This window comes from Rhinolophus sinicus, linkage group LG01, assembly GCF_036562045.2.
Source record: "Rhinolophus sinicus isolate RSC01 linkage group LG01, ASM3656204v1, whole genome shotgun sequence".
Classification (NCBI taxonomy): Eukaryota; Metazoa; Chordata; class Mammalia; order Chiroptera; family Rhinolophidae; genus Rhinolophus; species Rhinolophus sinicus.
In genome coordinates, this window is record NC_133751.1 from 68147937 (window position 1) to 68160857 (window position 12921).

Genomic DNA, 12921 nt, shown 5'->3' on the forward strand with positions numbered 1-12921 from the left:
AGTCTAGTCCTTGCCGTCTCCACTTCTTCACCTCCCACCCGTGCTTAACTACAAATACGCTTCGTTGAGGTCATCGGTAGTCTCCTCATTTCCAAGTCCATTAAACACTCTGCAGTTGTACTTTATTTGACCCCTTTACCTGTTCCCACTTTCCCTTTAACAATAAATGCTGCAATGTTTCAAGTGCTATGTGCTAGACATTATGTTAGAGCTGTGATTCTTAATGGGGAGAGAAATTTTGCCCCACAAAGGACATTTGACAATGTCTAGAGACATTTTTCGTTGTCATAACTTGGGAGCAGGAGAGTTCTACTGGCATCTAATGGGTCTACATCAGGGACCCTGCTAACCCTCCTACTACGGTGCACAAGACAACCCCTCCACCATGAAGAATTATCAAGCCCAGATTGTCAATAGGTCCAAGCCTTCACATATATAATTGTGTTTAATTATCACAATAACCCTATAGAGTGGATATGATTATTCTCATTTTGCTGATGAGAAAACCAGGCTATCATTGTGAATTATTAGAGAGTGATTATTAAGTTAATGAATTCTCCAGGCTCTTTGCTGCTCCTGCCTGAGACCAGTGTACTATCTGTTAGCATATCTGTCAGAGAGAGAAAGAAAGGAGAAAGCCCAGCCCAGCTCTGTGTTATATAAGTACAAAAAAAAAAAAAAAATCTAAAAAGGGAGGAGGTTGAAACAATTAGCTGAGAGGTGGGAAGTAATCTAGCATCTCACTCCTTTTCTGCTTTCATCTCCCACACCCACAACTCATCAAGAACTGCCGGACAACCTAGACTTACCCCCACCCGCTGCTAGAAAGAATCTGTGACCAGAGACAGTACAATGCCCAAAAATAAATAAATAAATCAGAAATCCGTGCAATTGTGATCCCAACATCAGCCTCAGAATCAATTTTCAGAGTTGAAGATCTCCCCTCCCGTAATCAGTCATTGACATTCAGCTCTACTATTTTTAATTAGCTGTCAAACCTCAGCAGAGTAAAAAGTCCAGCAAGGTGGTAACAAATATCCCAAGGTTTTCTGCTTCCCTCTTACCTGACAGGTGAAATGAGACTAAGACATTAGCCAACTGCAGACCTCAGGAAAGAGTGATTTCTGGCCTCTGCTTTCCAAGTGGCCCAAATGCAGAAGAAAAGGCTTTCTGGGCCTAAGCCTGCCTCAAAGGTGAAAATATCCTTGAACAATCAGAAAGCACTGTATTTTTCCAAAAGCTCTTGGCAACAGCAGTGCTATCTCCAGGGTACTGGCTGCCCTTCTCCGAATAATGAGGAAATTATAATTATTATCAAAAATTATTATTATGCTTTAAAATAGACTGAGTGCAAACAGTGTGCCAAGATAAAGAATATTTTTTTAAACAGTTCTCTGCGTTTAATCCACGTCGGTCACCCCTGAACAATCATTTGTTCATTTTAACACTTACACATTCCAGGCTGAAAAATTTCAGAACTAGGTACAAAATGACAGCCATGATCAAACGAATCTCCTAATCCAAGGAGAGCTGCAGATATCAGGAGTGAGAGCAAATCCTGTCCACCAAGCCAGCCTCTACCTCTGCCAAGTGCTGGAACAAGAGTTCCCATGGAGGGCCATATACTCCATGTCTAAATATTTTAGTCATAACCAACAAATCATTGAATAAAATGTTTAATGCTCCTGCCTTGACAAATACAACTTTCTAACAATCTCAAAGGCCAGGTCTCAGTTTAGCATTCTTGGGTGCTTAAGAGTTCCATATAAATTGTAAGAGGGCAGGAGAAGTAGCGTCTCACCCCCGAGCCTGTCCCAGGGATTCTGTCCTCTTCTCTCCCCACTTCGGGCTACACCCAAGCTATTCATCTGAGCTCCCAAAAGAGCTACCCCTTGAGCCCAGGGGCCGCACATATACAGGGCACAGTCTACCCTCAGGGTGGCAGATCCAGAAGGATACTGCTGCTGCCCTGGAAGCAGGCTCCAAGCAGTTTGGCCGAGACTTCTGTGATGTCAGCACCCAGAGTGTGTTCTAAATGGGAGTGTGGATTCTTGGTGGCCCTGCTCCTTGGTGCTATGCGATGGTACCACCTCATCCTATAGGGAGGATATGATCCAATGGGGGCCAGCGTAGGGCCCTCTAAAGCACAGGGTTCAGGGCTGGAGTCAGTCTTGCCTAGGTCTCAGGGCCAGACTGTAGGCTATAGTGTCTTCTCCCAGCACATGGCTTTAATGCACTGCTACCCTTCGCACACAGGCATTTCCATGTTTTACTTCAGGATATGGTGAGTTTTGTCCCCCACAGACACAAACAAACCTGGTTCTAATTGCCCAGAGTCCCTTCTTCAATGCTGGCCCCAACAGGCTGGGGCATGGGGGCAGCTGATAGGCTCTAATGCCTTTCCCACTCTAAGTCCCAAGTCCCCACAGTTTGAGGATTGGCTCTTCCCAGTGGGAAACTGACAAAATCGTTGTTGTGGCTTTCAGATGTCAAGGACAACATTGGGAGAATTAGTTCTGCTACTATTATAATAAGCTGTGTGACTTAAGACATACCACTCATCTCTCTGGGTCTCTATTTCCCTGTTTGAAAAGTGAGGGTATTGGACTAGATCATAGCTTGAAAATAGGTGGTGCATGAGTCATGGCCTATGGATGTGGGATGTGGGGGTGGGGAGAGGACTTCATAGGGTTTAAACACTTTTCTAATTGGTAACCAATCTTTAAGATTTAGGAGGTTTCAAATTAAATCCCACACATGGTTTTTCCCCTAAATATAAAAACCACTGTTTGCCTCCAGACTTCATTCCTCTTGATTTTCTCTCCCACAACCCAGTCTCCCAACGCTACCATGCTGTATGTGAGATATAAGAGAGAGACTGAGATTGAGGAAGTGAAGAGAGACGGAGGGAGGCAGGGGAAAAGGCAAATGGGGGCAATAGAGGGTGGGAGGGAGTAAACAAAGACAGATGGGTGGGAAGCTAAGAGAAACAGACCAATAGAACAAAAGAGCTAACGCTTATATAGCTTTCTAGGTCTCAGATATGGTTTTCAATGTCTCATATATACAAGTATAACAGCTCATTTAAGTCTCACAAAAACCCTAAGGAAATAATTTCCATCATTTCCGCATTTTATAGAGGAGGAAAATGAAGCCCAGAGAGGTGAAGTAACAAGCCCAAGGCCCCAGCATTAGGAAGTGGTGAAGCTGTGATTCTAATTCTGCAGTGGCTCCCCATCTTACTCCGAGTCCAAGTGTGGTTCTTTCAACAGCCTTGCACATCCTCTCAACCTCATGCCCTTCCACTCTGCCCCTGCCTCACTTGGCTCCAGCCACACAGGCCTCCCTGCTGTTTCTTCCACAGGCCAGCTGTCCTGTCTTTGTACCTGCTGTTCCTTCTGCTTAGAGAACTCGTGCTCCAGATACCTGCACAGTCAGCTTCCGCAGGTCCTTTAGCTCTTAACTCAATTGTCACCTCCTTCATGAAGGCTTCCTGATGACCCTAATTAAAACTTACACTCAGATACCCTGCTCACACAAACATGATTCTCACCCTCTCCTTCCCTGATTTACTGTTCTCCAAAATACATAGCATCATCGAACATACTACATCCTTGATTTCTCTTGTGTATTAGTCTCCTCCAGAATGAAGGCTTCAAGAAGGCAGGGAGTGTTATTATCCCTTTTGTTCACTGCTGTATTTCCAATGATTAGAATAGTGCCTGGCATATAAGAAGTGCTCAATAAATATTTATTGAAGCAACAAATCAAAATATACATGCAAGCAGCCCAGCTCCAAAGCATCTGATTTTACCATCGTTGTTTTTTTGTCTCCTCCTAGGAAACCCATTGGGGTCACTCTTCTCCCTCCGGGCAATGGCACCTCTGACTCAACTGAGTGGCCACGTCAACTCCACCTGTGGGGCAGACAACTCCACGGGCCCCAGCTGGGCCCGCCCGCATGCCTACTATGCCCTCTCCTACTGTGCACTCATCCTGGCCATCATCTTCGGCAATGGTCTCGTGTGTGTGGCTGTGTTGAGGGAGCGGGTCCTGCAGACCACCACCAACTACCTGGTGGTGAGCCTGGCCGTGGCGGACCTGCTGGTGGCCACCTTGGTCATGCCCTGGGTCGTGTACCTGGAGGTGAGTGAGGCCAGGTGCGGGCTGCCCATGTGACCACGCTTGTCCTTGTCTTCCCTGATCGCTTGGCCTTCTGGGCTCAAAATGTTCCCTGTTGTGATCTAGGGACTTGGGAAGGAAGGAGAGCTCCTGTCATTTTGCTTTTCATGAGAAAACTGACGGTCTTGACAGCAGCCATTATCCAGTATCTCTTGCTCACATCAGAACCTGGGATCTGGGAATGATTCTGTTCCCAAGCTTCCAGTATCCAGGTGACCAGAATTGAGTGATGGGACTTGTCCTAGAAATGTGCTAACCTTACTATCTGTGCCAGGCATGTCTCAGAGATGTGAGGGATTGGGGGAGGCAGTCCAGTGGGCATCTTCATCGGTGTTTCAATGTATATGGGGGTGAGGATGTGCAGGAGAGACACAGAACGAAGGTGGGGTGTAGGGAGTGCTAAAGGAATTTTAGAAAAAAAATGTTAATGACTGAGAGGAAAAGAAAGAAAGAATAGTCTGCAAATAAATCAGAATTCTTTTGATGGTTCAGTTGCCCTCAGACTCGGCTCTTTCCTCCTGGGAACCACAGACTGTAGAGGAACGACCAAACCTTCAAATGTATATTTTTGATGCCTGCATTAACAGTACACAACACTCACAAATCAGATCATGCAGCAAACATTGGAGACTTTATTTGGAGAGAAAAATTTCTTAAATTTGACAGTGTTTTCATTTGAAAGTACAAAGCAGAAGCAGGAGGTGATCAAGACAAAACACCCACTTGCTGACAAGGAAGTAGGGGTGCCTATATCTGTTCAAGAAACATATACTCTTACCAGAACACATGCAACTTACTAAAGAGTTTTTTAAGGACATCTTAATATACTATTAATATTTCTCCTCTGCACTGTGTATCATTCTAAAGAGGTATCCAATGAAGGATCAAAATTATGCTATGATTAATAGAAATTAAAATTCATCAAATTAATATCACAGTTAATATTAATAGTGAAGATGGCAGTTAATTAAGTATGACATATCACAGGAGAGCAAAATCCTTGAACATAGGCTTAGGCTAGTTCCCATATTAAAGAAAGACTGGGAACTAAAATTAGACTTACGATCTCAGTGGGGAGACATAAAAGAAAGAAATCAAGAAAATAAAAAGAAAAATAAAGAAGAACTAGGCTGATTGGGATAGATTTAAAGGCTAAGGAAATACTCAGAGAAAAAATACATGTTTACTCTTCCCAGTTAAGATAATCCTGATGGCACAGGGTCTTGTAATTATTGACTTTTCTGTCAACCCAATTAGGCTGAGACATCCTTGAAGTACAAAGTACAGAGGTTTTTCCTGTAGTCCAAGCATACTACTTGACAAATAATATGTGCTAAATAAATAATTGATATATGAATGAGTAAATGAATGTGTTCTGCAATGTATGCATTAGGTGGGAAATTCCTGCTTATGTCATTTGCTGCTGTATCTATTGCCACAATGATTTTTTTTTTTTTAACATCCAATAATAATGAGACTAAAAGGAGTTAAAAGTATGTGATATTTCTGTTCAAGAGTGAGGCAGACTTTAGGTGCTGTAACCTAGTATGGATCAGTCAATGATTCATTATACCACCACCACCCAAGGTGTTTCTGTCCATCTCTATACATTACAAGGATTCTTAAGTCTTCCAGAAAGATGAATGTCAGAAACAAATGCAGAAAGAGGACTTTTAGTCTAATAAGCATTTTAATTGCCTCTGAAATAAAACCAGGGCTTTTGGTGTCTATAAAAAAAGCCACTCAAGCAAACTCTGGCTGTCTATTTGTGATGGCTACCAGGAGTCTGGGTGGACCGTAGTGGAAAAGCTCTGTAGATACTGATATAGGAGATGGACATTGTAACTTTTCCACACTAGACACCATGGCAGACCCTTCTCGCCACACCCACCAATATACATGATGCCCCCATTCTACTGCTGAGCATAGAAGAGCAACTGAGTCTGCAAAAGGCCGGCATGAAATCTTGCCAAAGGGTTAATGGACCCTCTGCAGGTTGGATCTATGGGTTCTCCCCAGGAGAAGAATTCTGGTGGAGCTCTTGGTTTCCCCTCATAAAACCAACATGCCCTCTGTCCAACAAGTTATTTGATGTAGGTGTTCAGCAATCAAGAGCATGGCCAAATTAGTCTACAATCATATAAAGAAGAGCCATGGAAGCAAAGACAGCTCTCCACTGAGAAATGGGTTTCGGGACCTCTTTTTGGTCCTTTCTAAATTGCCTCAAGGTTCTAGCCAATGCAATTTAATATCTTATATCACTTTCTCCAACAGTCCACTCAGGGTCTATCTTAGTAAAAGATAAAATATGACTTAAAGTAGCCATTATTAACAGATGACCAGTTAAGATATTAGAAGTTTCTAGTCCAAAGGACCAGGTCTCCCTACCCCACCCCAGTATATATACATTTCTTAGTCTTAAATACCTGCCTGCTTTCGCTGGACCTCAGCAGCAGATGGGGTACCTTAACCAGAGAATCAGCACTTTGAGCCCTTACAGGGACTGTGAACATATAAATCCATGTGTCTCAAAGAAGAGCAAAGCAGACTCTCACTAACTTAGCCTCAGGATGGCACAGTTTGAGTAGCTGGTCTAGTAATTGCATAATTAAACCTAAGAGCTCCTTTGGAAAGAGGGAAGGATGCAGTATTGACCACAGAGGCTTCTGTAGGCTAACGGCCTCCAAGGGCATAGGGCAGAAATGAGCAGAACACCATGTGGGGGGCCAAATGAGCAGCCAAATTCACAGCTTCCTGTGCTTTTATTTGAATACATTCATTTTCTCTGAAGGAAGTATTGGCTCACACTGGCCAGATACCTTCCTTCAAAGGAAAACTGGCTCCTTTCGCCAGACACCAGTATGTATGAGTTAGGGATGTTTGGGTTGTAAATATTGGAAAATTTGACTAACTGTGGCTTAGGTGAATAGGAGTTACGTCTGTCACATAACCAGAATTCTGGAGGAAGGCAATTGTTGGCGTTCGTTCAGCTGCCCCAGGATGTCGTCAAGAATCAGACGTTCCAGCCTTCCCGAGCTGGCTGACTTCCTTGTGCTACTCGTAGGATGGCTGCCATCACCCCAGCATATAGGATTCGAATACAGGATGGGTGGGAACAGCAGAGAAAGGGAGGAAAAGGCCCTTTCCCTGCAGTGGCTTGAAGCAGCTCCCTAAAGGACTTCACTTAAGCCTAATTTGCCAGAAGTGGATCATATAGCCACTTTTAGCTGCAAGGGAGAATAGAAAAGAAAATGGGAAAATGTGGATTTTAGTCAAAACGAATATGTGGGTGTGAGGAATTGCTGTGAGGTAGGCAATAAAATGTCACGTAACATCATGCTTTTGCTGAAATTCACAGGGATGAATGTCATTCCAACACAGAGTTGTGCTATAAAAAAGACTCAGAACTGGGAGTCAGAAGATGTGGGAATTAAGTGAATAAAATGGAGGTGACAACTACACTTTCCCTGTTTCATAGGATTGCTGTTAGGCTCAATGGTCATCAACTGAGGAAGTGCTTTGAGAACTAAAAAGTATAATCTATAAATGTCTCAGTTGAGACACCTTTAGCTGTAAGAAAAAGAAAACTTAATTCCAATTGACTTGAATACTAAACAGAATGCACTGGCTCTCACAGCAGGAACTTTACATGTGGTAAGGGGGGTTGCAGGCACAGTTGGAACAGGGATACAGCTCCATTTCTCTCAGCTCTGTCTTCTCCCATATGTTGGCCTTATCTGTAAGCAAAGAGAAAGCACCAGGCCTCCCATGTGCATACCACACCACTCCCAGCAAGAGAGACAATCTGCCTTAGAATTTCTAGTAGAAGTGTGAAGGTGTCCTTTGATTGGCCTGGCTTACGGCACATAATTTTCTCTGAACTGATCGCTGAATGGAAGAGCTGGTTTAGCACAGGTTCTGTGTTCTTTCCATGGAACACATCAACTGCTCGGGCAGCTCATGGATTCCCAGTAGAATCCAAGGACTATTGGAAAGAGGGAAGAGGACAGTGAGCAAGTCTGCCCCACAGAAGCTTTCACGGATACCGTTCTCATCACTAAGGCAACAGGAGCCTGGGCTCAGGCAGTATATAAAGGAGAAGGAGCAGGGGCCACTCACTAACCCTCATCGGTTTTCTCTGTCCCCAGGCCTAGCAGAGAAGTTCATGATAAAAACCATGCAGGTGACCTCAGATTAGTTATATTTCCGAGTGCCCTGGCCTGGCTGTCTCTTTTATTCTGCTTGCAGCATTTTCTCAAAAACCCTTTTCTGTGTCATACCAAATAGTTTCATCTCCGATTCCCTCTCAAGTTTTTAATTTCCTGCTTTAGAAACTACATTCTGTTTGGGGCTTCCTCTCCAAGCACAACCATCACATTTTGTTCCACTTGGGTAAGCACTTTTTGTGATGTTTAATGCACTTATATCAGGGCAGAAAGGCAATATAAGCAGCCAGGGGAACACTTGGAATACTAAACTCAGAGTATTTGGGTCTCAGGATGGAGAGGAAAAGAAGACTCGAGGGTTAAATAATACAGACAAGCAAAAACAAAGAGCAGGATAGGTTCAGGCAGGAAAACTCACCACAGAGAGAGTCATCAAGGTCAGATAGTAATGACAGGAAAGAGCAGCACTGCTTTGGGAGACAGGAGCCTTTGGGCCTTGTAATAATACTGATTATTAGAAATAAAGGAGAGTCTGCATTTTACATGGGCTCTTCCATGATTCTTATGCACCTACACTTTGACCAATTCTAAGATAAACTTTCATTACAGGAAGCTTCTTGTTCAAAATACAGACAGTTGAGTCTACCCCAGATGCTACCAAGTAGAACAGTAATTGTAACCAACCTCCCAGCCCTAGCCCCACTCCCACACCAAGTGATTTGTGCAGCCAGCTGGCCATTCTGCAACAAACTGACATTTGGGAACCACTAATCTATAAAAACCCCATTTCACAGATGAGCAAATTGGAATTCAGAGAAGTGAACCCCCAGAAATGCCCTCCTTAAAAACAATTCCAAATGCAGCAAACAAAAAAAATGAAATGAAGAGATTAATTAGAGAAGTAATTCCATCTTTGCCCCTTGGCTATGTCCCCAAAACAACTAAAAATCCATCCCTTATAGCAAGAGTTCTTAATCTGGGGAATCCTTCAACTTGGATATAAATAAAATTACTTCTTTATTTTCACTAAGCTGAAAGTTAGCATTTCCTTCAATTATGAAAGCGGGCATCAACCCACAACAGAAGAAATCCTTAATGTCACCAGTACAAATCACAGATATTTATATTTTCAAATCACATGACAGCTGTGGTAGACACCTTGAAATACCATTTATATTCATCAGTACTTTGAAATTACGGGACTTCTGAACCTGCTGACACGTCCTGTCATTTAACGCATTGTTAAAGAAGCACATATATTTAAAATACTTTGGCAACTATACGTCAATATAATTGGTATCCTTTGTGATCCATTATATTTTATTGTATGCATTCAAACACATTCTTCTGAGAAGGGGACCAACCATGAGGCTAAAGAGATCCATAGAACAAAAAATTGCTTAAAAGAGCTCTGCTTTAAGACACCCATCTCTAAAAATAATGTCATGGCCCCCATACCCTCCAGACCAGCATTTCCCAAACCTCCCACCAGGCAGTTGGAATCTCTGGAGCAACGTATTATACTGAGTGGGGCCTGAGAAACATTTTGTTTAACCAGAGCCTCAGGTGACTTGGGAAATGCTGCCTTATAATCAGTAAATTTGGGGAATGCTGCCATAGGCTGTGTCTGTTGAAAATCAATAGCCAACTTCTGTACCTGAAGACACTTTCTTGCTTACTCACTCCCACCTTCTGTATTGCCAAAGGGAGTGAGTTATATTCATTAGCAAGTGAGAGTAACACCACCTGGCTGTTATATGATTCTGAAGTGAGTTATTCATTAGGATTCAGGAGAAAGGTAGAATCATGTCTTCAAAGAGTTTTAAATCAATCACATTTTTTTTCTGCCTTTTTTTCCTGCTTTAATTTCAAAAGTCACTTTACCTCTTGTGTTCTTCCAACACTTTCTACTTACCGCACTGTCACACTTATCACATTGTATTATAGTTATTTTCTTAGTGTCTATTTACCCGGCTCTCAATTCAGCCCCACACATTCACACATCACCCCACCCTCCCCTGCCAACATGCACACACTATATTCTGAGGCCTTGGAGACAAAAACAGGTTTAATTCATTTCAGCATGCTCACCCAAGCAAAGTATCCGGCCTCTCATGGGCACTCAGTAAACACTGGATATATGGGTGGATGGATGGACAAACACCAACTCTTCCCCCGCCTATGTTATTAGAATGGAGTTAAATTGCCCATTTCCCAGAAGTGAGTGTTAAGGCGCTGGCCTTTGAGAAGCAAATAGAGCAATGATTAATATTAAGGGTTTGAAATTCCAGCCCTTTTACTAGCTATGTGTCCCTAGGCAACTTACTCAACTCCTCTCAACTCCGTTTTGTTATCCATAAACTAGAAATAATATTTACCTCTTTGGGTAGCTGTAAGATAATGGGTGAGAGTTACATGGTCTTGGCCCTTTGCAGCTCCTTCTTCATAACTTAACCATTACTTGTTTGGTGTGGAGAACTCCAATGAAAACAAGTATTTCCATTACACATCCCACCAATCAGAAATTCATTTTAATGAGTAAGTTCTGGGGAAGGCTAAGTGATGGCACCTCAGTGGGAATTACTTTAATCAGCTAATCAGATTGTTTTCTTCTGTCACTTAGCTGAGATCAAGGAGAGAAATTTTGATGGCAGAATTGGAGAAAGGAAGAGAAGATAGCCAGAATGGGGTGGCACAGTGGGGGCCCGGAAGCCAGAGGACAGCTTGAGGGCTTTGGCCCTTATGGACTAAAGAAACGGTACCAAAGAAATCTGCCAGGTGTGTACCTTCATTAGGCCCCAGAGTCAGCAGCCACCACTGCTTTTTTGTACTGCTTTTTGCAACCCTGAGATGGAGGCAATCAGAAGAAGGGTGTCTCTTTCCATAGAAGGGAAATGAAGCAGTCTGTCACACAAAAATCCTGGATGAGGACATGGTTTTCTCCTTTCCCCTCGTGCTCACCCATTTCCACCCCTTTCCAATAACTGCCCCCTCCACCCTTGACATTTCCTTATAACAGGGCATAGAACAACCTACCTTCCAATGCCTTGTGTGCCTCTACTAGCTGTGCCACCTCAGGCAAGGGGCTGAACCTCTCAGAGCTTTCGTCTCTTTCTCTGTAATAAAGATGGCAGCAGTCCCCTCTCATAGGATTATAATCAGCAATGGAGGCCACGTATATAAAGTGCTTCGCAAAACATCAAGACTTAATGAGCATTCAAAAAATGCTAGTTATTAGTATTAATGCAGATTGTGTCAGAGACCATTTATTCTTTCGGAATAGATTTGGGCGCCAGGCACTGTTCTAGGAGCCAAGAGTTAAGTAACAGGTGTTTCATTTCCTATCAAGTAAGTGCATAATTTGTCCTCAAAAGACTGTAAGAGCACATACAGTCAAAAATAAATTCAGTTTTCAGAATCTGAAGTTTCAAAGCTACAGATGTTCCTGGAATGGGTCATGTGCGTCAATGACTCACATAGAGCAAGTTGTCAAGAAATGTGAGATTGTATTAACATTGTTAGTATCTCATGATGATCTCTAGTTATTTTTATTTAAGAATCCTTTGCTTTTCCAGTAATCTTATAAGTTCCTCAAGGACAGAGCCTGAAGTACATTTTTTAAAACCTCTTAAAACATATAACATACCCTCCTTCTATGAACTAAGTATTAGGAGCTTTACAACAACTTGCTATATGAATGAATGAATGAATGAATGAATGAATGAATGAATGAATGAACGAACACCCAGCAAGCACTGGAGTTCGCTATTGTTCTACCTATCCTCTCACCTACTTTGCACCCTCAAGACACAGATAAAAACAGGCACTCACAATTTGGAGGGGAAGTGGGTTTTTTCCCAACGTAAGACATAAATTGCATAGTATTTGTATGTTAAAATGAGATTTAGTATACAAAATTCAACTTTTTGCAAGAAGCTTTTAAAGCAAACAACATCCTGTGTACTGAGCAAAACTATCTTTTATTCTCCAGGCTCCCTTAAATCATTGTGTCATTACGACTACACATCTCCCTTTTGAAAAGTATTTCATTCTCAGAAATCCTATAAAGCCATATTAGTTAGGCCTTTATACATTGTCAAATGGTTGAACTTAAAGAGAGAAAGTAAATCCACAAACAAATGAGCAAAAGTTAGGACTTCATAGCTAGTTTGAACTTGTCATTGTCGTTTTTAAACAACATATCTTTGGTCAGAGTTTCCCAAAATAGAGTCTGGAGATGACCAATATAGTGATAAAATCAAATGCTGAAAAGGAAATAAATCCAAGGGGAAAGAATTAAATAGGTAAGGGGATGGGTTGAGAGACTTTGTTTTCGTGGGATAAAACAGGAATGAATAGTAAAGCGACCTGGTTGTATAACAAGATTCTTGGATGAGAAAAATAGAGGGACGAACAGCATCATGTTTACCCACTATCATTTCAACGAGATCGCTTTTTTCCTTGAGAAGCTACTTCAGAGGCAACTGTGCCTATTTTTCATTCTCCCTTCCTCTTAATTCGTCATTGGGTCTACCCAGCAGGGACACCCAGCTACTGCCAGGGACACAAGGTG

General features: G+C 42.4%; 2 protein-coding genes across 6 annotated transcripts in view; one reads left to right on the top strand and one right to left on the bottom strand.

Annotated features, from left to right (window-relative positions):
• TIGIT (T cell immunoreceptor with Ig and ITIM domains) overlaps positions 1-1190 on the bottom strand; it is a 94523-nt gene extending 93333 nt beyond the window's left edge. For both annotated transcript variants that reach the window (XM_019734816.2, XM_074331654.1), the window contains exon 1: positions 1065-1190. The gene's annotated coding sequence lies outside the window, so the exon portion shown is untranslated. The remainder of the gene's footprint in view (positions 1-1064) is intronic.
• Positions 1-12921, top strand: part of DRD3 (dopamine receptor D3) — a 42024-nt gene that overhangs the window by 3358 nt on the left and 25745 nt on the right. For all 4 annotated transcript variants that reach the window (XM_074331649.1, XM_074331643.1, XM_074331632.1 and 1 more), the window contains one exon: positions 3842-4146. In XM_074331649.1, the coding sequence (XP_074187750.1) occupies positions 3877-4146 (270 nt within the window). In that variant the 5' untranslated portion in view covers positions 3842-3876. The remainder of the gene's footprint in view (positions 1-3841; positions 4147-12921) is intronic.